The sequence below is a fragment of the Sminthopsis crassicaudata genome, chromosome 4 (genome assembly GCF_048593235.1).
Source record: "Sminthopsis crassicaudata isolate SCR6 chromosome 4, ASM4859323v1, whole genome shotgun sequence".
NCBI classification, from domain to species: Eukaryota; Metazoa; Chordata; class Mammalia; order Dasyuromorphia; family Dasyuridae; genus Sminthopsis; species Sminthopsis crassicaudata.
Window position 1 is genome coordinate 442569181 of NC_133620.1, and position 23285 is coordinate 442592465.

A 23285-nucleotide genomic window follows, 5' to 3' on the forward strand; every position below is an offset into this window, starting at 1 on the left:
TGCAAAATCTTTTTTAATACCCAAAGGTCCCCGCCCCCGGGCATTCAAACCTACGCTGTGGGACTCGTAACTAGCTATAATCGTTAAATGTTTCGTCAATATCAGCGCCTCTTTCTTGGAGGGTGGATGAAATCAACCTCTTGTAATCATTTAACCGCACTTTTAAGAAGACTGAAGTAACTTCTCTAGAAACGGATCTTGAGAAAAGAAAAAAATTAACGGGCGGACAAATAAACTTGATGATGTCAGGATTTATCGAGTCTGTCCGGGGTCAGTCTCTCAATTTTCCTTTATTTCCCGGCCGCTTCTCCCCTCCCCCCGTTTCAGTTCCCCTTTATGTGCCGTTTTCTCCCACCCCCCCATTAGAATGGAAGTTTCCCAGCGCGGAGCACAGTGTCAGGTACACAGTAAGGGATTAATAATGCCTCTTTTTAGAAAAACGCACCATTTCCACACGGGCCACTGTCACGCTCTTGCGTGCTTTAAGTGGAAGGAGAAGGAATGACCTCCAAGGGCCACGTTCGCGACAGCGTGACCCTAGCATCAAGAGCGACCTTTCGGTCCACACCCCATTCCGTCCCGAGGCTGAGATGTCTGGAGAACCGCGGTTCTGTCAGAGGCCCGGGGCAGAAACACCCACTAGGCGACCGCAGCCCGGGAGGAATTTTTCCTCACGATTTCTTCCAGTTCTTGGCGCCAAAAAAAAAAAAAAAAGAAAAAAAAGCCTTGGCTCCTCCCTTTGCCGGGACTTTGTAGTACGTAAAACCACGTAACATTCCGCGGCGCTAAAATAGTCCCTTCCACACAGACCCCGGGGGAGGTTTAGAGCCTTCCGCGAGCCTCGGGACTCGGAGAATTAGGCCCCAAGGCTCTACCACCTACTCTTTAGCGGGTACAGAGATGGCTTTGATTGATTTCCACAGCGGATTCCTCCGCTAGGGTTGATCTTCTGCGGCCCCAGCACTTCCGGGTCCGCCATTTTGTCACCTCCATTTCTCCACGAGGGGGGGGTTAAAGGCCCCCCCCCCCAATATGCGTTTATGAAAAAGCCGAAAAAAGTGGCTAGTGCCGACCGGGCGTCCTACTCAGGGGAAAAAAAGGGACCAAACTGGCGGGAGCGGAGGGAGCAGGGTCGGCGGCACCCCTAACGCAGCGGTGAGTCCCCGGGGAGGAGGTGGGAAGAGGGGTGGGCTGGGGTGGGGGCCGTCAATCTCCGGAGGGGGCGAGCGCGTCCCCTCCCGCCGTTCCCCTCGCGGCCCCGGGCGTCGGAGCGGCGGGGGTAACCCCTGGAGGGGCCCGGAGGAAGGGGATGGAGTCGGGAGGAAGGGGAGGGGTCTGGGAGAGGGCGGGGAGCACCGGGGCCGGTGCCCAGGCACGGCCACGGGGGGCGCCGGCGAGGCCGCTAGGGGACCCCACGTGTGCGCCCCATTTCTCCAGCGGGCCCGTCGGGAAGTGGCGAACGTGGGGGTCGCGGGGGCTTTGGCAGCCTCCGTCCGGCGCCCCTTCCCCGCCAGGGCCTCCTTCCCCGGGCGCCCTGGAAGCGTGCATGTGGTGCAGCCGCCGCCTAGTCCTCGGTGCAAATAAATCCTCGGGCTGTCTCCTTCGGTCTTCATGCCCCCTTCTTTTAGACCGGGGAGGGCTGGGGATGGAGCCGCATTCCTTCAGGGAAGCAGAGACGGGTCTGTGCGGAGCGCGCGAGCCCGCCCGTGGCCGCGGCTGCATCAGCACTGGCTGCAGTGCTTGGGAACTTCGGGCCCAAAGCCTTGGCATTCAGAGAAGGAATGGGGCCTTCAGGGAAGCTCAGTAGTTGCTGCTGTAAGAATACATATTCTGAATGGGCAGGGGGTCCTGTATATTTACCTATGTGTACATGTATTATTGAAACAGTCTTAACTGCTGCCCCAACCCCAGTCATGCACTGTCTCATGCTCAAACAAAAAAATGTGGCAGAGAGATGAGACCAACTCACTGCCTGCCTACATTTGTGAATTTATGTTTACTTTCTGTAATTGTTCCCTAGAAAATCGAAATCTTTTTTGGTTGTTTTAAGGAAATTCAGCATCCTTACTGGTATTTCTGCACTTTGTTGCTTAGCTCATTCATTCCTTGTTTGGGAGCATTTATTGTAGGAGTGATCAAGATGTGTAAAATTTGCATCTTATATATAGGTTTTCTTGAAAATGCCCTTCTGCGGGGAGCCAGCATCAGCAGAGTTCTTGACTGGTAAACTAGAAAAAACTGGTTTTAGAAGCAGAAGCACTACGCAAAATCTCTTTTGTGCCGTTTGATATATAAAGTCAAAAACCTTTAGGGAGACAACGGGGCAGAGCGGGGAAAGGGCTACATTTGAAATCTGGCCAACTTGGGTTAGAGCACTGTATCTTCCTCTTGTTAGTTGATCGATTTGCTTATGGCAGTGCGGATTAGCCGCTCTCAGCCATACGATTCTGGTCTATAAAAAGTCTACTTAAGAAGACCGTTCTAAGGAAAAAAATTTTTTAGTCCTCAAGCATGATGGAAACTTAAGCTGTTATTATTTATTCCCTCCTGAGAATTGTAGTATTCTTGGAAGATAGAGATCACGGTCATCTTATGTAAATGGAGAAATTGAGTCATGGAATGTAAGAGCATTTGGCCTAGGATCCAGCCAGGAAAGTTACTTGACTTTCGTCTCTCCTTGTGGGGCCCTGTGCCCTGGAATTAGCTTGAGGACAGGGACCTGTGTTAACTGGTTTGATTTAGAACCCTGTGCAGACTATTTGGTTGTGCTACACATTGATCCCAAGTCCTACCACTGTTTATAAAATACTGGTTTCTAACATGAATTCCTTAATTTCATCAAACAGTGGTTTGTAAGAGGTTTTTTACGCAGCCAAGCCTTCTCTTCTGTCCTCTGGAAATCATATACTATACAATGTCCTAAAAGAATTGGGGCAGTTTTTAAACTATGAAAACGTAAAACTGCAGTAAGACTTTTGGGACACCCTATACAATACTTGAGTTTCTTGAAATGAAATTTGGCACAGAGTTAGTTAATTTCACAGCAGTTGCATGCTGCTTTATTGACTGACAAGCAGAATAAGAAAAATGAACTTGGGGTCATTTCATTGTAATGCTTTATGTTTGTCAGAGCATTTTTATTTTAGGGCTGAAAGTGGATTGTTGGTTAGGATGTATGCATTTCCTAGCTTCTGTAAATAGATCTGAAAAAGAGCAATGTGAGTTAAGCTCAGTTATACATCTCCCAAGGAAAAGGAAAATGTGAGACACTAAGACGTCAGATGAGAGAGAAACCAGAAGGTGAACTGCTAATAGGTCAGCCCAGAGTCTGAGGAAAGCATATTCATTAACACTATTGTTTTGGGGGTTACAGCTTCCTGAAAATACTTATTCTTATGCATAAAGATGTCTTTGGTGGACCTGGGGAAGAGGTTGCTAGAAGCTGCAAGAAAAGGACAAGATGATGAAGTGAGGACTTTGATGGCCAATGGCGCCCCTTTTACTACAGATTGGGTAAGTTTAGGGGAGAGAGCATCTTTCTAAGCTACCTGAAGCAGAGACCATCAAGTCATGCGTTTACCATCAAGGGAAGTAAAGAAGGGGATGAATCTAAGATTCATGAGCTCTCAGCAGTTTTTGAATCCACTCCTTAATCTACAGCATTCCTGATTTGAGCTGGATTTCTTCCAGCCTGTGTTTTAAGACCTCTAGTGATTGAGGAACTCACTACCCACCAAGAATCTTCATTCTATTTTTGGACAACATTAGTTATTAGGAAGCTTTACCTTATTATGTTCAGCCAAAATCTGCTACCTTTTATCTCCTGCCTGTTCTATTCATTAGTCCTTCATCATGAATCAAAACAGGACACGACTGTGGAGTATTGTTCTAGAGAATTGCTGAATTCTGAGACTACCCGTAGGGGTACAGAGACAAAATATAGCCCAAAGATGTTAATGATCATCTCTGACCTGGAGAGGATGAAGCAAGATTTCAGTGGACTGTTCTTTCTTGGAGACCTTTTTTGGTGCTTTATTTCTCACCTCTCCAGGTTTTGTGCCTTTTGTTATACCTGAAGACATGATTAGTGTGCCATTTTGTACTCCACTTTTTCAGATTCGATCTTATCAATGTATTGGTGATAGTTGAGATTTGTATGTTTCCGGAATGTTTTTCAGTGTGTCTTCTGGGTGTATTTGAGTATATTTGCAGGGCAGTGAGACGGCATGGTGGACAAAATATTGGGCCTTGGAGTCAGGAGGACCCGAGTTCAAATTTGACCTCAGGCATTTACTAGCTGTGTGACCTGGGCAAATCATTTAATCCTGTTTGCCTCAGTTTCCTCAGTTAAATAAGCAGGAGAAGAAAATGGTAAATTTTTTCCAAGAAAACCCCAAATGGGTCATGAAGAGTCAGACAAAGCACCAAAATCACTGAAAACAATACTTGGATTGGAAACATCTGGAATTACCTGAAATTCAACAGAATCAGAACAATGAGGATGAATTTTTAAAGCAGTAAATGTTTTGATTTCCTTTTCACCATTGTGTTCTGATTGACAAGAATTTTCTAGTCCTTTTCAATTTCCTTTGTCAGTCTTCTAACAATTAAAGAGAAAAATGTCATTTCCAGAGACTTAAAAGCCAGCAAGAGATCCAGGTTATTATGTTAATTCTTGGAGGTTCCTAAGACTTTCCCTGGTTTTTAACTGCTTGGGTGAAGGAGCTTCCTCTTGTTCTGTGGAGATTATTTCATGCACTTAGGACCAGCTGCTCTTCCATGAGAGAGGAAGAAGAGCCTTCAAAATGAATGCTTCTGTAAATAGATCTGGGAAAAAGCAATGTAAATTAAGCCCAGTTATGCATATCACAAGGAAAATGAAAATGTGAGACACTAAGAGTGAGCAAAAGGAGCTTAAAATAAAGAGCACTAGACTTTGAGGAACAGCCGTTGTTCAGATTTCAGAGCAGAGTATTGATAATTCAAGTATTGGTAAATCAAGCCATGGATGAGAAATCGTTGTTTTTTGCCATTGACAGGTTCTCACCAACACCATTCTACTATGCACTTCAGCCCTTACTTCCAGTTCTGCAACCTTATTTTGCAATACAAAATATTTGTATTGCATCTACAGATCCACTACTTTAAACAAAGTGATTTCTATTAAGATGTATTTGTAGAATCCCAGAGTCTTGGTCTACAATAGGACTTTGACATATGATTTGCTAATCCCTATTTCTCTCCTATGTTTCTTTTACCAATTCATATTCCTCATCAGCTTTCCAATCCTGCATGGGGTCAGTACATCTAGGAAACTTTTCCTGTTTTAATTCTACGTGATGATTCAGTTTTTAAAATTTATTTATTCATTTTAAATGATCAATCTCTTTTGTTATAACCACCTTTATTTTTGAATATATCCCGTTTCCCAAGAAAGATATTAACAAGTAATAAAAGGGGGAAAAAAACCAACAGTTCAAATTTAACACATCTGTCAGGTCTGAAAGTATTTGCAATGTCCATACCCATAATTCTTTACTTCTGCAGAAAAGGGCTAACTAGTTTTGCGATTTCACCCACAAACTTAGGTAATTAGCTGTCAGTATGTCAGTTCAGGTTTGCTGAAAGTGATGAAAGGCATTTCCAGGTCTTTGGTGTTGACTTCTCCTCCAGGTTAATGGTTTCAGTGGGACCTAGATGGGATCACAATTCCTGTCTTTATATGTCCTCCCTAGTGTCAAGTCCAGGATGTGCACGGCTTCAATGGGCATTATTTTTCCACAGCTTGGAACATCACCTCTCCACCTCGCAGCCCAGTATGGTCATTATTCCACGGCAGAAGTACTCCTGAGAGCAGGGGTTAGCAGAGATGCCAGGACTAAGGTAGACAGAACTCCCTTGCACATGGCTGCAGCAGATGGACATGCACACATCGTGGAGCTTCTTGTCCGGGTAAAGCAAGACATGGTTGGATTGATTCCTATTCAAATAAGAACTGTTAATGTAGGTTGTAGACAGGCCTGCAGAGGCTTCGAGAGCTTTGAATGGGCAAGAGGGAATTGGGTGGAAAAGCTAAGCTCCTAGGACAGAATTGATCTTTCTCAAGGTTAGGAGTGGGAAGAGTCAGGCTCCTCTCACTTAAAATATAGAAGAATGAACAGTCCCTGGTTGTTTTTCAAACATTTACATTTCATTTTGTATATAATGAGACAAATATGTTTGTTTTTTTTTGTTTGTTTGTTTGTTTTTGTTTTTTACTGAGAAATAATGCTCCCTTTTCTGTTACAGTTCCTTAATACTTTCCTTTTGAAAAAAGTTTGTGTAGCATTTTTATTACCATTATGAGAAGGAGAATTTGGAGATGTTTTCTTTCTATGGTATTCAAGCATGATCCAAAGTAGAATATGTATAATTCTCCAGTAATTCTTCAAATTTTGTGATGGGAATTCATACCTACCATATATCTATCATCTTAGTTGAAATTTATTTTTTTGTGGCAGAATGGTGCAGATGTGAATGCCAAGGACATGTTGAAAATGACTGCTTTGCACTGGGCCACAGAACACCATCATCGTGATGTGGTAGAGTTGCTGATTAAGTATGGAGCTGATGTCCATGCCTTTAGCAAATTTGATAAATCTGCCTTTGATATAGCTCTGGAGAAGAACAACCCAGAGATTCTTATTATTCTCCAGGTATGTGACTACTGTATTTAACTTTCATTTCCTTAGATTCTAGTCAAACAAGTTGAAATTTATTATAAAAATGGATTCAAAATGGAATTTCCCCAAACCTTTCAAAATAATACTTTAAAAAATATATATTTTAAAAACAGTGGAGGGGAGGGTCTGTGTACCATGCTCTGTAGTCAATTCAGTTTTTATTTTTCAAAGGGAATAATGGTATGGGCAATAAAAAATTAATTTGCATTTATAATCTGTTGTGTTATTTTCTTCCAAGAGTTTACCTGTCCCGTTATTTTTGGCTGAGATAAATGCCATTCCATGTTTTCTGAATATCTATTAATTGGTAAGGGAGGCTGTCTCATAATCATGCTTGTGATCATAAGGAAGGCTAAAACTTAAAATGTAATGTAGGTAATTGAATTGATTGTACATGAGAAATAGATGCAACATTTTATTCCTTTTTTGTCTGTTTTTCCCCTAAGTAGTTCCCTACAGACTTATTGCCCTGTTCAACTCTCAGTTCCCTTTTTAAACTTCTTTATATAACAGAGACTTTTTTTTTTAGCCCTGAGCATGTTTGTGGAAAACTGCTTCTGATGATACAGAATTTGAAAGGAGGCCATCTTTGCTTCAACTGTATGGGAACTAGACTGCAAAAGGTCATGTTCCAAATGTGAGAGTCATTATTTGGGCTGCTGCATATTTGTGCATTTCTTCAGCACAATGTTCCAAACTCTGACGATATGGAGGCAGATTAACACGCCATTCGTGTATATTGTGGGTCAGAAGAGATAGGTAGGAATTAACCAGTTTGGCCCCCTTCTATTAGGGAAGGTGAGAAACAAAAAATTGAAGTGGCTTGCCTATCTCTTTGTTTTCCTAAAACATAAACAGCCCTGGAAAAGTAACTTGATGTCTTTTGTCTGAGAAAAAATCCCAGCAGCCTAATTTGAGCACTGAACTCCCGGGGACATTTTGTGCTGGAACTGGTTCTGGATGGTGGAACGTTGTCAAGGGAGCTGCTGAGTTACTGTGTAACTAAGGCTATAATAAGCATTCTGACTTTGAAGTCGTGCCTTGTGTGGCAGGAGGCAATGCAGAACCAGGTGAACGCCAACCCCGGGAGAGCCAGCCCGGTGACCGGCGCGGTGACGATGGCTGCGCCCTTCATCTTCACGTCAGGAGAAGTAGTCAACCTCGCCAGCCTCGTTTCTTCAGCCAACACCAAGACCAGCACAGGTAACGGGCCATCCCAAAGGGCCCTGATTTCCGTACCCAGAGTCCTTAGGGTGCTAGCAGGTTTTCCTTTATGCTAGAGAAGTACAAGGTGGCGCCACAATGCACTGCGAGCTGAGCCTGGATTGGCCAGGTCACCTCACCTGCCTGCCTTGGTTTCCTCCATTGTAAAATGGGCACAATAGCAGCACCTACCTCACAGGGTTGTTGTGAGGATCAGATGAGAGAATATTGTCAAGTGCTTAACACAAGGCCTAGCCCATAGTAGGGGTTTTAAGTTATTTTCAACTTCATTCTCTCTGTAAATAGGATAAATAGTAATAAGAGACTTCTTAATAAGTTGTATTTTGTGCTTCTACCCTTATTTCTCTTTGGGAGGGGGAAATGGCATAGAGAATAAAAGGTGTCAAGATCTGTGTTCAAATCACTCTGAGTCACTCACTCCCTTCATGACTCTAGGAAATTGACTTAACCTCTCTGGGTCTCAGTTACCTTATTTATAATCAGACTATTTGATCTTTATGGTCACTTCTAATTCTAAATACATGATTCGGTGAATATATCTGGGCACTTTTTCTGATTGAAGATGAAGCTTGCTCCTGAAGAGCTGCCTTTAATACAAAACTCCATGTTAATCTCCCAAATAAAAGTGAAGTATTTGTCAGTTTCTAACCAGAAAAATAATTGAATATGCATGTTCTGGAAGTGTAGCAATTATAGGAAAAGAGAAGTTAATTAAAAATTTTAAATTCAGTTGTAACCCTAAGTTATTTTGCTGAAGAAATTAAGGGTATGTTCTTGCAAACTGCTTAGAAATGAAGTTAGGAGGGGCAGCCAGACAGCACAGTGCAGAGTGTTCAAATTTGACCTCAGACACTTAACACTTAATAGTTTTGTGATCCTTAACCCAATTCCCTTGGCAAAAAAAAGAAAGGAAGGAAGGAAGTCTATAGTGTTAGCAAACCTGCTTTAGCAAGTTTATTTATCAGGTTTTTTTTGTTGGTTTATTTTACAAATATTTGTATTAAAGTAGAGGAATTTGAAGCTTCTTGTTTGGGTTTCCATTAACTTCATCTGACTTGATATTTGACTTTTTAACTCAAAGTTAAAGAGAAGATTCATAATTCTGGTATGGTTTTCTGAATATTAGAGAAAGAATACAGGATTGCTATTTAAAGAAAAACTTGTTCTCTCTTTATGGTTTAATTGCCTCTTAATGTTTTCTCTGGTTTAACCACTAGGGGACAATATTGCTCTTCCCTTTTATAAGCCGTGAGCCACCTTTTGCTTCAGATAGATAATTTAAAAAACAATTGTTTTTAATGGTGCACAGATACAAAAACACTGCTCATAGGCCATACTCAAGGACATGACTTTAAATATTCTTTAAATAAAGTTCTATTTCAGCATTTGAGGAGTGGATATGTTTCCAATGCTGAACCGACTTGGCCTGCAGACAGAGTTGTGGTCTCCATTCTCATGAGCCAGAATCACATTGCTTGTGGTATTTTGGACAAATACTCCACTCCTCATGGCTATTTGTTGTAGCAAATGTTAGGTTCTCAGGCCAATCCATAACTGATGTCCTTAAAGTAGTCTGTTACTTATGAAGTGGTTTACCAGCACTTCTTTATAGCTTGCTGATCTTCTGGATGTTTAATACATGTAGGAAAGGAGGAAAGAAAACAAATAGAGAAATTCAGAGAAAAAAATGTTTTCCTCTTTGACATTTTAATTTCTCAGTGTTTTATTACTTCAAGGTGTTCTTTTTTCCAAGAAACAGTTTATACTATATCATTTTGGTGTTTTGAGATTATAGGGTTCAAATCCTAACCTGAAAATCCAGAGCTTTCAGTTATCTATATGTAATGTATTTGCAGTAGTTTAAAAATTCTAGACTTTAGTTCTTGTACTGCCTAGTATCCTCCAAGCTGTCTCCCCCAAGCACCAGTCACATCCTGGAAAAGTACAGTTTTAAAAATTGACAACAGACAAATTTGCTTCTCTTTGACTTAATACATTCTAGAACTTGATATCAATGATTTTTGGATACTCTGGTATTTTGACTTTTCCTTGCTTCTGTTGCCATCCATAAATGTAGATAACAGAAGGTGGCTTAAAACCCTGTTGCCTGTTAAGGTATAATATTTCATCAAGCTAACACTTAACTCCATCAGACTTAAGATGGAGGCAGCTTATTGCCTTTGGATTTACAGTAATTACGTTAGGATCTGCTCTAATTATCACTAACATTGAGATTGGCTAGCTGGTGACAGTTAGTTTCCTTTATCCCAAGCCTCCAATTAATCCTGGCCTGGGGCCTTTGATCATCTGTTTCAAGTTATAAACAAAATAATCTGTTCCCTGGCACATTTTATGATATTTTTAAATGTTGGGTTATGCCCTCTAGGAGCAAGGAAAGGATACTGTTGAGGAAAAAAATCTACCACATCCCAATGCTTCTGGGAGAGGTCTGAGATATCACTTGCTTTTTTGATGTATTTATTAGTTATAATTGGTATTAAATGTCAGAGACCATGTATGTGTATATGGGAAGAACCCTCAATTTTAGAAAATATCTGTGTGGTGTGAAGACCATTTAGATAATTACATTGACGCTGTCTTGTTAATTCATTTCTGTATTGAAAGAAATTTGAGTGATTGATTGTGTGAGCCAAAAGCTCATACTAAGTACTCTAGCAAAGCATATTTTTAATGAACTGCTTCCATCAAACTGGTTTTTCACATGGATTCTACTCTTACAAGAAACTTAACAGATAAAAGTTCAATTGTTTCTTCAGCAGAGGTGTTACAGTGGGGTTTGCTGTGACTGGCAGCGACTAACCAAGAGAGTGCCTTAGAGGAGGGAGGTCAGGTAGTTCTGTGGACTTCAGCCCCCTGACTTCCTGAACAGGTTCTTTTATTTGGGGTACTGTGCACAGAGCGCTGGACTCAGGCTCAGGAAGACCCAAGTTCAGATATTGCCTCAGACACTGACTAGTCATGAGAGCCTGTCTTCCTAACCTCTGCCTTCTTCAGCTGTGAAATGGGCATAGAAACAGCCTCTCAGGGATATTGTGAAGATCAAACAAGATGCTGTTTATAAAGGGCTTTTCAAACCTAAGTTTAGCAGTAGTTAAATGCTAGCAATTATGTATTTTTTTAAAAATAATTTTTTTTTAAATTTTTTAAGCTTAAGGAACACAGGATAAAATGAATGTTTATATATATATATGTGATGGGCATATAATAAGTACTTAAATACTTAACTGACACATAATAGAACAGAAAAAGAGGATCATACACAAAACTGTGAATTTTTTAATGTACAACGTACTTTCTTTTTAAATATCTAATAAATTCAACATGTGACTTTCAAAACAGTCTTGCTTGTCTGTCATTCTTTCTGGCCTTCTATTCTCTCCTGTATGCTTCATGTTTGAATGACCCACTTTACTTTTTCCTTCTTTTTTGCTGCCCTATCCTTCGCCTCCCTCTCCTGCCTAACCCCATCTTATTCCATTGGGAAAAGATAAAAGATAAACCAAACCTTTGTAACAAATAGGCACAGCCAAACAGATTCCCATGTTGGCTCAGTCCAAAAATTTCATCATTGATTCCTTTCATCATTCTTATGGCTCAGTAATATTACATTGCATTCATATAATGATGATAGAAGTAGCCAACATTTAGATAGATCTTTAGGTTTAAAGAGCACTTTACACACATTGATTTACCTTTAGCCCTCATAACAACCTTTTAGGGTAAGTGTTATCACCAGTTTTTATAGATGAGGAAACTAAAGGTATTATATTTTATAAGCTTTGAAGTGAAATTTTAACTCTGGTCTTCTGACTCCAAAAAATCAGTCAATCATCTATCTGTTGTATCACCTAGCTTCTTTTATATTATCATTTTCCAATCATCTCCAATTTAAGGGCATTCCCTTAGTTTCCATTCCTTTGCCAAAACAACAAAAACTGCTGTAAATATTTTTGTACATATGGAACATTTTGTATATTTCCTTTGACTTATTGACCATATCTCAAATATAGGGTGTCCCCAAAGTCTTAAGACAGTTAATAGCTTATTATTTTTGAGCTAATAAAATTCAGAACTACTCTAAAAAACTTTTGGGGCACTCTATATATGTCTGTTTTGCATCACTTCTCTGGCAGGAGGTAGTGACCTATTTCATCTTCAATCTTTAGGATTTGTGGTTTGGCATTACCTTGATCAAAGTACTAAAGACTTTCAAAGTTGTTTTTCTCTATGATATTTTACTTATTTTAGCAATTATCTAAATTGTGTCCTTAGTTTTGCTCACTTTGCTCTGTATAAAAGTCTTCCCAGTTTTCCTTGAAACAGTAAATGTCTTCATTCCTTCTGACAAGGAAGCTTTTCCATTCACACACTATAATTTGTTTAGTCATTGTCTATAGGAGGACACCTTTTTGTTTTCCAGTTTGGGGCTCCTGTGAGACCTTTTCTGCTTTCTTTGATCTCTTTAGGATAGAAACCTTGTAGTGTTATAGGTGGATCAAAGGATATGTATGCAGTTTAGTGATTTTTAAACCATAGTTTTAAACATAGTTTGCACTTATTTTCCAGACAATCTCAGATTGGTTCACAACTCTACCAGCAGTTACTCGTGTGCTAGCTGTCCTGCAGGCCTGTCATTTCTTCTTTTGTTAGCTTCACTAGACTGATAAGTGTACCTGTCTGTAATTATTAGTGATTTGGAGCATCTTTCCTTTTGGTTTTTAATTGCTTGGCTTTCTTCCTTTGAAAACTGTCTATCTATACATAGCCTTCCTAACATCTCTTTTTCTTATAAGAGTGAGATTTTCTTTAGAAAAACTTGCACAAGATTTTTTTTCTCAGTTAATTTTTATTTGCTTTGGTATAGTTTATATAAAATTTTTAATTAAAAAAAATAACAAATTGTATAATTTTCAGAAGAAGGTAAATATTTTAATTAGAAGTTGAATAGAGGGCCATGATAACCAGTGCCACACACACACACACACACACACACACACACACACACACACACACAAAATTAATAATCTCATACTTGGGAAAATTAAGAGTTCTTTATTATGAAAGGATACTTAAGGGTCATAAAAAAAATGCACCTCCAGAAATGTGTTAAGTTTAAGAGTGACAGATCATAAATCCCTTGACTGAGAGACTAGGGCTGCAGTTAATTATAAGAAGACATATGTGCATACATAAGCTTGCCTTCCAAGAAATTCTCAGTAATTGCATGGAAGTTATATGTCACAGTTAAAGCACTAAGCCAGTAAACCATTAGACTAGACAATCAGGTGTTAACATCAAGTATATATTTGCCTGTATTACAGTGTATAGGTTGATCTAGCTTTAAAGCTATCCAGATTTTTGTGTGTGAAGATTCTGGTTTCCCCTATAATTGAGTTGAGGTCTTCCCCAACTAGCCCTTCCTGCTCACTTGTCCTGCCGATAAGGGCAAGAGCAACAGTAGTAGTGATAATAGTTTAGTAAGGACTGCTTTCATTTCCAAAGCCTTGTCAGAGGGACCTTTTGTGATGAGCTAGTTTGAATTTTATAAATAAGGGAATAGATAAGTTCAATGACTTGTCCAGGATCACCCATCTTGTAACAAGCAGATTTAGTTAAAACTTCTATTTCTAAATTTGATGTTCTTTCATATGTTATGCTATGTGAGTGAGAGGTCTGAGTAGGACACTGGGACAGCTTGGGGTAAAGGAAGCTGCCCTGTCAGCTGCCAGAGCCTGGAAGCTGGGGAATGCCCTGGACCCGTCAGCCGCAGAAGGAACCAACGTGGGGGAGCCAAACGGCACTTCAACGTCTCCCGTGTACCCAGCTGGTGAATTTACTCTTACTTTAGGGAAGAGATTTGTTTTTGACCTTAAATTAATTTACTTAAACCTGATGTACATTAGTGTTGATTGTCAAGGAGGTTCATCTCAAGGCACCCTGGCTCTGCTCAACCTCATCTGCCTTTTCCTCCTCCGTAGGTGATTCCCACACTTCACCAGTACAGTTCTCCAATTCCACCACCTCCGTGCTGGCCACCCTGGCCGCTCTGGCGGAGGCGTCGGCGCCCCTTTCCAACTCCCATAGAACCCCAGGTAAGTGAGGGAACACAGGACTAGTGACTAGTTCCTTTTTATTTTTTCAGATCTAATTTGCATGAAAAGAAAAAGAATTATGTTTAATTAGAGGCAGCTCCAAAAAAAGGTAATGTGAATTATTAATTGAACATCAGAGAGAAAAGAAAGTTGCTCAGTGATGTAATCAGTCAGCTGAATAATCCCAAGGAATGTGACTCATTTCTCTGTGCCTCTGCAACCTTGGTGTGTCAGCTGGGACGCCAGTCGCTTCACATTGAATGAAGTGTTTTAATTTGTATTAAATGATCTTGAGAGAGATTGTATGGCATGTTTTGACTCTGATGCTCTTAGTCTGAATTGCTGGCTGAGATGTCTTGTATCAAAATAGATAGGAACATTGCCTGTCTCTGCCTTGGCGTGTGTGCTCCGGCTTGTCTGGGGATTTTCCTTCTGCTGGTTGTATGGCAGTGAGGGAGGGCACTTCCCAAAAGCCTTCCAGCCTTTGAGCCTGGGCCACAAGAAAAGAGCTACAGTTTGGAGGGTGAGAGGAGGTCATCCAGGAATATTTTAGGAATCCCCCCAACCCCCAGGGAACCTTATAATTTGCACATAGAAATAGTTCTGATTTCTCTCCAACACTAACACTTGAATAGTGATGATGATAATGTCACCATTTGGTAAACTTCATTAAGTCTGCTCTGCTGGTGGTCTGCTTGGGGACCAAATGTCAGTCCCCACCTTCAGTAAGCTTCCCTTGTCCCCAGAGCTGTGATGTGTGTGCAGAGACATCATTGTGGGGATGTTTGGGAGGGAGAGCACTGGCAAAGGGAGAGAAGGCCGCGTGGCTGAATCCTCCGAGGGAGCTGGGGAGCTGAGGGATGAAGTGGAGCTGCATTCCGGGCACAATAGAAGTCTTGCAGGAAGCGGGCCTCGAGGCTTAGGGGCAGCTGCTCATTGGCCCAGCGTGGCCGGCTCATGGCGGGCACTGGGCAGGAAAGGTAGTGCTGATGTGATTACGAGGGGCTGCAGAGCTGGGTCAGATAGGAAAGGGCTGTGATCAGACCAGGACTTTATGAAGACTGTTTAACTGACTCTTGTCTAATCCTCGGGACTCCGGAGGAGGCCTGTGCTTGTGCCAGCTTCTAATTCTCCTATGGAAGTACTCAAGTATATTTAATCCAGATATTGTGGGCTGCTAACTAAGCTGCGCCCTGGACTTCATGGACTTATCTCCTCGCTCTGGGCACTCTTCCCCCTCCCCCAGGTCGTCTGGAGCGTGCCCCTCCTCCTCTCACCTGTCAGAGGCTGGGTCTTCAGCACTTGGGCCACAGCTAGACCTCCCTCTGATTCCCCCCCTTCCCAAGAACCTTTCCCTTTTCAGTCTGTCTTCTGCCATATACGTTCCTGTTCTCCCTGAACACTCCAAGAAGCTTCTTGAGGGTGGGAATGGCATTCTGGACTTTCCCTGTAAGTTCCTAGTCCCGGCTTAATTCCTCGTATGTAACAGGTGCCTGATTCAGCAGCCTCCATCTGGAAAGTGCGTCCTGTGTACAAAGTGACAACAGCTGAGGAAATTGAAAAGCTTTGTCATCAGACCAGCTTAAGTTAAAGGAGCAAACCTTTGGACGTGTGGTTCTTTATTTCTTACCTTCAGCAGGAGCATTTTGTCGGGTTCATTTAGAAGTGCCTCTTTCCAGAGTTGCTTTTTTGTTGTTATTGTTGCGTGAGCCAGCGTTATTTTCTCCTCATTACTGGCACCAGAATCTTGTGACTCACTCATAAATTGTTCATTATAACAGGATTTTCAGGTTTCATCTGATTTTTGAATATTGTTGTTTCAAGAAGACATTCAACTATATTTTTTTAAGTGCTAGATTGAAAAAAAAAAAAAAACCCTTATACTCTCTTATTTCTAGCCAATTCAGAAGAAATCATGGAGGCAAATTCTGTTGACTCAGCAATCCAGCAAGTGGTGGGGAGTGGAGGCCAAAGGGTCATCACCATAGTGACAGATGGAGCTGCCCTGGGTAACCTCCAGACTGCTATTCCCACCGGTGGTATTGGCCACCCATTCATTGTGACTATGCAAGATGGACAGCAAGGTGAGCTGCCCCATTCGGAAGGTTATCCATTGGAAGACAGAACAGAAATTAAATTCTCTTGAATATAAAAAGAAAGTTAGGATGTGTATGGACTGGTCGAGATTGCATGATGCTGCAAAGATTGGCATAAAAATAACGTCAGGCTGTCTCAGCTTCCTTCACTCTTTCTAAAAATGTCTTGGGGTGAGAAGAGAATCAGCATACTCACCTTTCTCTCTACCGGTATGATTCAGGTGTCGAGCAAAACTATGACTTCTGTTCAGAATCCCATGCTTTCTTGTTTGCATGATGCTATGTGAGACTTTTCCCTTCCTCCCATTCATTGAAAAAAAAAGGAATTTATATCTCTTTTGGGAACAGAAATGTAAAAAAGGAATAAAAACTTTATTTACCGTCAGGTCTTCTCAGGCCTGTTTAGAAAATTATTGATGACAAGCTCATCTATACAAGTTTATGTTGTCAGATTCTTTTCAGGGTGTAGTTGGTGTGTTTGAGAGCCCTGAATTTGTTGAATGGATGAAAGCTAAATTAATTGGGACAAGAGGCTAGATTCATCAGGACTTTTGTCTATTTTTTGAACAGGCTAGTGTTGGAATGAAGTTTATCTACTTACTTCTGATAGCAGCCTGGTGGAGTGGCTAGAGAACTAGCCTTTAATCAGGAATCCCTAGGATCATGTCCACCCTAAAGACCTGTGGCTATGGGACCCCAGGGCCACTCATGTAACCTTTCAGGGTTCTGCGCACTTCTCTCGGGCAAACTGCAGAAAGTGCCAACCTGAATTAGGAGAGAGAGTTTCCTATTAGATTGAAATCACAGGTCTAGATCCTGTCCCTATCACTAGCTTACTCTTAACAGAAAAATGCATTGAGATAAGGTTGCCCTTGCTATACCATCCAATTTACTTTTGTGAATGGTATCTTTATAGATTGCCTACAGCAGATTTTAAGTTCCTAGGTTGATCTCCAGTGGGAGTGGGATTGGGAGAAGGCTTAGATATGTATTGTCAATTGAAATGTATTCAAGGAATACAAATTAGTTATAGTCAACTTAATTAAAATTAATGAGACAAGTAAATTAGAAGCTGAAATCCAGAAGTCAAAAACAAAAAATCTGAAGGGCAGCTAGGGGGCGCAGTGGATAGAGCACCAGCCTTGAATTCAGGGGGACCCGAGTTCAAATTTGGTCTCAGACACTTAACACTTCCTAGCTGTGACCCTGGGCAAGTCACTTAACCCCAGCCTCAGAAAAAGGGAGGGAAAAAAAAATCTGTTTTAGATGATCTTTACCACATTTTACTTCTGTTGATCCAGATAAGCAAAAATTGGTTATAGTATTTTTCTCATAAACTGTACCATCTCATCAAGTTTTATCCTATTGTAAATGGTTACTTTTAGGTCTTCTTTAGATTGCTCCTGCTATTTTACTCTGTCTCTGTTAATCCCATTAGTACATATACCAGTCCATTTCCCAAAATCCTACACCATACTATACAGAAAGGAAAACCAACTCTTTATTCTTGGTTGTTCACCACACAGCTTGCCCAGCTCCAGTCTTTACAGCTTTAGTAATTTTGACGATGTATCACTACTCCCTTAAGAGCTTTAAAATGTTTCCACAGTCCTATCTAGATTCCCCAAACAGTGTATATAATAAAAGGCATCAAATTAAATTTTTCAGTATTGATTTGTTTGGGTGGAGAATCCTCAAACCCACAAAAAGCAAGATCTGTAATTTTTTTCTTGTGTATTTACTTCCTTCCCTTGGTGTCCCTTGGTTTGTAGTTCTAACTGTACCTGCTGGTCAGGTTGCAGAGGAGACCATTATTGAAGAGGACACAGAAGAGGAAGGAGCAGCCGGGGAGCTGCCAGCGGCCAAGAAACCGAGGACAGAAGAGGTGACCGACCCTGTGGAAGAAGGCCAGGTAAGGGACTTGGCCGAGGGGCCGAGGGGGCAGAGCGTTCCTGCGGTGTTAGGGAGACCACGTTGGCAGCCAGGTGGAGGGCGAGGGGTCATCCCAGACGGTGGTGAGGCCCTGTTGGGAATAGAGAAGGGCCATACATGACAGATGTTAGGCAGACAGGACTGGAAGATCAGGATGGGGTGAGGACTGATGGAGGAGCTGAGAAGAGGGGCCAGTCTCGGGGAGATGGAGAAAGGAGCTCCCGGGGCCGCTGGGGATGGAGGACCAAGCATCTTCCTCTCCCCAGGGAGACGAGCCTGATCCCGGCAGACTTTTACAGGAAGATGCAGAGAGAGAATTGCTGCAGCAGCAGCTCCAGGAGGCCAATCGCAGGGCCCAGGAATACCGGCACCAGCTGCTAAAGAAGGAGCAGGAGGCGGAGCAGTATCGTCTCAAGCTGGAGGCCATATCCCGGCAGCAGCCCGACGGCACCGAGATCACGCTGGTGGAGGAGGTGGCTGAGGTGGATGCCTTGGTGGTCACTGAGGAAGAGCTGGAAGGGAGGGGGGTGGAAGCTCTAGGGTCAGTGGGGACCATGGAACCTCACACTGATGTTGCCATGGAAACCGTTGCATCCTAACATTCAGGCTTCTACCTACATCCCCCTTCCTTTTTTCCTTTAAAAAAAAAAAAAGGAGAGAGATTAAGAAATAATGAGGATTTTTAAAAAAGAAAATAATAGTAGGACACAGCCCTGTGGGCTCTAGAGATTTCTTCATGCAACTGGAAAATTAAAACATAAATTATGGGAGAATGTCTTCTTGGATCCAAAGAATGGGACCAAATTTCTTGTAATTTGTTTCAAGCATAAAAGTGTGGGGGATTTGTTTACTTTTATAAATGTATCCCTATTTTTAAACCCCCAGAATTTATATTTGTTATGATAGTTCCTCTTGCATACCCAGGCTCCTTAGTCATATGACCAGCATGTCACCTGAAATTTGCCTTGAACTTAGGACGGGTTCCTGTCTGCTAGATGAAATTTGGAGGGAGATAAGGGAGCACCCCCCCTTCAGAAGAGCTGTCCTGATCTTGTCTGCACTGAAGACGACTCTTCAGCAATTGTCTGACAAGACTCAAGCTGTTTTGTGTCACAGCGGAGGGGCCTGTTTATAAAGTCTTTGGCATCCCTGCTTGGGGAGTTGTCCAGAGTGGCAGATGTGGTACGGGAGCCTGGGAAGCCCCGTCTCTGAAGGCCGTGGATTCAGGTCTGGCTTCTGTTTGTCCCTGTCCGCCCCAAGCCCTCTGCATTCCGACTCACCTGTACGTCTCCCTCACACCGAGGCCGAGCCAAGCACGTCTCATCGCCTTGGGTTCTTCTGGGCCTGCCCGTTACTTCTCCCTTTGTCTCTGCCTTCAGGGAAGCACTTAGGAGAGCGGCTCAGGTGCCTGTGAACCTGCCACTGGGTCAGAGTTGTCAGCTTTGACTCAAGATTGCTGCGAGAGGAACAGAAGCCCTCGGGCCACTTGAGGAGGGTTTCCTTCCTTCTCCATGTATGCCAGGATGGAGATGGAAAAAATGGTTGTAAAGGAGCATGGAGAAGGGGACCGCCAGGGTGGGCTGGGTTGTGTTTCAGGGGAAAGATCCTCCCTCTAGCCTTTCTTCTTTTTGTTCTAAAGCAGGGAAAGAAACCAGGGAGAGGGGAGCCACGGCACACTGGGAGGCCGCTTAGGGTGGTTGTCATATGGAGTGATCATGAGGAAGCATTTTTTAATTTGGAGACGAAATTGGATAGTTAACTTGGCTCTTTTTACCTTGATTAATCAAGGAGGTTGATGCTGTTTTCCAGAGTTTCAGAATCGGGGCTTAGTTCTGAAAATAAGTCAAAAGCAAGTTTAACAATTAGATTTGGCTCTGTGTATGTGGATTTGGACTCAGCTAATGCTTCCTCAGGCCCCCCCAAGCCTTTGTGGCCCCTCGTACCTTCCTACTGATTTCTTGGTTTCTTTGGGGTGTTTTTTCTATTCCCAGCTTCCCTGTGGGGAACCCAGGGTGAGATGTGTGGTGGGGTTGTTTTATGTTCTCTCTTCATGTGTGACTTGGACGCCTTTTTTTTTTTTTTTTTTTTGGACGCCTTTTTTTAAATCCCTAGAAGCTCTTGGCCAAAGGGCCCCGACCTCTGGGCGTGCTCTGGGGCTGCAGGTGCTCTCCTTTGTCTGACAAGTGCATTTGCTCCCATGCCCCAGAGCCCCCTCGGTCCTTCCCTCGGATACAAGTTACTCTTGACTTCTTTCCCTGGAACCTCGGGTGGTTCCAAGGACATGTTAAAGTGTCGTTAGTGGAAAAGACCTGCCGTCTTCTTTCCCATGGAGTAGAGAGGTCTTGGTCTTTGGTTATGTGACAGTGGCTCAAACAGGATGGTACCAGAGGTTGGCTGATGTTAAATGAGAGTAATCCCCCAAATTCTGTATGTCTTTTTGGGACTTGCTGGGGTAGGTAATTGCTGAAGTCCTTCATTGGTTGATCTGGCTTTAGAGGGTCCGAGAGGGCTTATTGGCAGGACAGTCACAGGGTAGATGGCAGGTCCTAGAGAATTCATGCTAAGGAGAAGGAAATTTGGGAGCCTCTTAAAATAAAAGCTGCCTCAGAAACATCAGTGTTATTGTCCAGAACAGTCTAAGGGTGATTTGTCTTATTCTTTCATCAAAAAGCAACAAATAGGAATTCTTCCTTCTCAACTTTAGGGAAGGTGAGCCATGAATTTGTGTCCCTTTGCATCATTGTCCGTGGGGATTTCTCAGTTACAAGGCCTCATTTAAGATACAGATGCCCACACATCTGTGTTTGTTTTGGGGTCTCACCTCCCCACCCCCTCTGACCACAGCTTTAAATCACACTTCCTCCCAATTCACTAATGCCGGGAATCTGTGATGGATGAAATGACTTGTTTTCTTTATTTTGCTTCGAAAGAACTGAATTCTTCATAGGAATCTCTGTGTAGGGAGTAGATCATGTGAGCCGAATGTTTCGTTGGTGCCTTGTGTTTACATGTGGGGGGGTGTGCCATGGATGTATACACGCAGCCCCATTTTCCACTTCTCGGTTTCTCGGGGTTCAGCTCTAAGGAAAATTATGTTGAGTGAACGCCTTAAGGGAACTGAAAGGAGTGTTTTTCTTCTCAGATCATTGTAAAGGGTGAGGGAGAGGACAGAGTGGTGGGTCTTGCCTTGCTTCCCTCGTGGAGCAGGTGTCCAGTGCAGGCCGGGCCGTGGGTGTGAGGCTCTGTTTGAGGGCAAAGCTCCCTGATTCCCTGGGCTGGCCCAGGAATCCTGGCTGTGACTGCCACCCAGCCTGAGCTTTGGATGGCAGAGAAGAGCCAGAAAAGAGGGAGCCGCTGCTCTTGGTCCTCGGGGCCACGGTGGGAGTGCCTGTCACCCTTCCCCAGCACTCTGTGGTCAGACGCCCCGACATGCCCCTGTGATTTCTCTGGACAAGGCCTTTGGGCTTTCTTTCCTAGCTGTGCACACCTGCCTGAAAGGCCAGAGGCAGGAGTTAGGGGGAGCCGAATGGCAGGACTGAATGCCCTCCATGCTGCTTTCTGTCACCCTTGGTTCCTATTTATTTGATGAATTGTCTGAATGCACCCTTGAGCTTTCCAGGGCCGAAGGGGCCGGAGGTGCTGCTGACAGCCCATGTCCCAGCAAACAGTCGTGTCAGCATCAGGAAATTGAGGCCCCAGATCTCCACCTCATCCCCACCTCTGACCCCATCGCATTAACCACAATGAGCTTTTTCCACCCGGGGGAACATGATTACTTGGTCATTTCCATCCTCTGTGTGTGAGTTCCTGTCTCTGTCCTGCCCCTCCAGGCTCCTCTCCCCATCCCTTCTACCCTGGCCTGGTTCTGGAGGTCACCCCCTGCAGCCAGGCTGTCAGAACCTCCCTCCTTCTCTCAGCTTTGCCTTCTTTACCAGCCTTCTAGCCTCCATTCCCCAGTGTGCCTCCCCCTCAAACCGCTCAGCACAGAAACCATTTCTCCCAAGTGCCCTCAATTTGTCAGGTTGTCTGACAGCTTTATATACAAGACACTTTTAGGAAAACCTAAATATTTCCTTTTTCTTTTTAGGATGTTATTGAAATAGTGTTTGATTTTTATGAGTTTGTATGTATACATATACAGATATATATCATATATATATTTACAATTTTGTACAATTATTTTCAAAATAAAGGAGAGATGTTTCTTAATAAAATGCCAAAGTTTTGCTGTCTCAGTGGATGTCTTGATGCTTCCTGCCTCTGGCCGTACACACCATGCTGCAGAATCTGTCTGATAGGAACTTTGAACTCGGCTGTTGGAGTGCTCATCCCTTCTTTGTTTCATCAGTCTGCTTCCTCAGCTTGCTCCCACACCCTTTTCCTTTTTTTTCTCTGACCTGTTTTACCCTGCTCTACCGCTACAGACTGATGTGGGGATGGGCTGGCAACTCTGAACTTCCAAGGTATGGTCTTCCTGCTACGTGAGGGGCCCCTTACCCACCCCCACCCCCACCGTTTCCCCAGAACAAGTCTCCAGGGAGGGGAGATGGAGGAAATGCCTCGCCCTTGTGTGGGGCGAGACCATAGCTGAGGGACGCAGAGAGATGCCAGAGCCGGGGAGGGAAGAAAACAGATTTGTGCCGGGGTGGCTCCTCACTAATGGGGTCGTTAGATGGCTCAGGGAGGCTGTACTTTGTGAAGATTGAAGGGGAAGGAAAGGAGTTTAGGGGGCATAGAATTAGGATATTCTTAACCCCTGCCAAATGGCCTGTGGGCAGAGTTTAAGGAATTTGTGAACTTGTATGGAAAAAAAAAAAATTATTTCACTATAATTGGTTTCCTTTGCAATTCTACGTATTTTTTGCATTTAAAAATATTCAGAGAAGGGATCCGTGGACTTCGCCAGATGGGAAGGGAAAGGAGGGTCTATCTAGGAGGCAAAAAAAAAAGTTTAGAGCACCTGCTCTAGGAATAGCAGAGCTTGACTTCGTAGATTTGGCTAGAAGTTGTGCTCACCAGCCCTACAAAAATATTTTCCTTAAAGCAACATTTCTGGAAGAAGAAGAATAGTGGAAGTGTTAGAATTTCGCTAATTCTTAATGGAAGGAAAACTAGGAATAGGGACTATTTTGAATGTGTTACTGAAGTTCCAAAAATAAAAGGGTGGGTTGGCTAAGGAGTTCCCAGAGCAACCTATG

At 43.0% G+C, this 23285-nt stretch overlaps 1 protein-coding gene across 5 annotated transcripts; it reads left to right on the forward strand.

Annotated features, from left to right (window-relative positions):
* Positions 1 to 229: 229 nt before the first annotated feature.
* Positions 230 to 22323, forward strand: GABPB2 (GA binding protein transcription factor subunit beta 2). Of its 5 annotated transcripts, none has more exons than XM_074265333.1 (9): positions 230 to 1155; positions 3374 to 3513; positions 5785 to 5952; positions 6501 to 6695; positions 7775 to 7925; positions 13946 to 14059; positions 15958 to 16143; positions 17928 to 18067; positions 18354 to 22323. In XM_074265333.1, the coding sequence occupies exons 2-9, from the start codon at positions 3406 to 3408 to the stop codon at positions 18684 to 18686; spliced, it is 1395 nt and encodes a 464-aa protein (XP_074121434.1). In that variant the 5' UTR covers positions 230 to 1155; positions 3374 to 3405; the 3' UTR covers positions 18687 to 22323. The 5 variants fall into 5 exon arrangements, with proteins under 5 accessions (XP_074121434.1, XP_074121437.1, XP_074121438.1 ...); XM_074265336.1 differs by having other exon boundaries at positions 18387 to 22323; XM_074265335.1 differs by lacking the exon at positions 230 to 1155 and adding an exon at positions 1652 to 1815.
* Positions 22324 to 23285: the final 962 nt, after the last annotated feature.

What these genes read in the sequence shown, in the direction of transcription:
- GABPB2 (XM_074265333.1), top strand. Translation starts at nt 3,406, where the DNA reads ATGTCTTTGGTGGACCTGGGGAAGAGGTTGCTAGAAGCTGCAAGAAAA. An exon ending in CAACACCAAGACCAGCACAG is followed by an intron (nt 7,926 to 13,945) that starts GTAACGGGCCAT and finishes CCTCCTCCGTAG; the next exon opens with GTGATTCCCACACTTCACCA. An exon ending in CAACTCCCATAGAACCCCAG is followed by an intron (nt 14,060 to 15,957) that starts GTAAGTGAGGGA and finishes TCTTATTTCTAG; the next exon opens with CCAATTCAGAAGAAATCATG.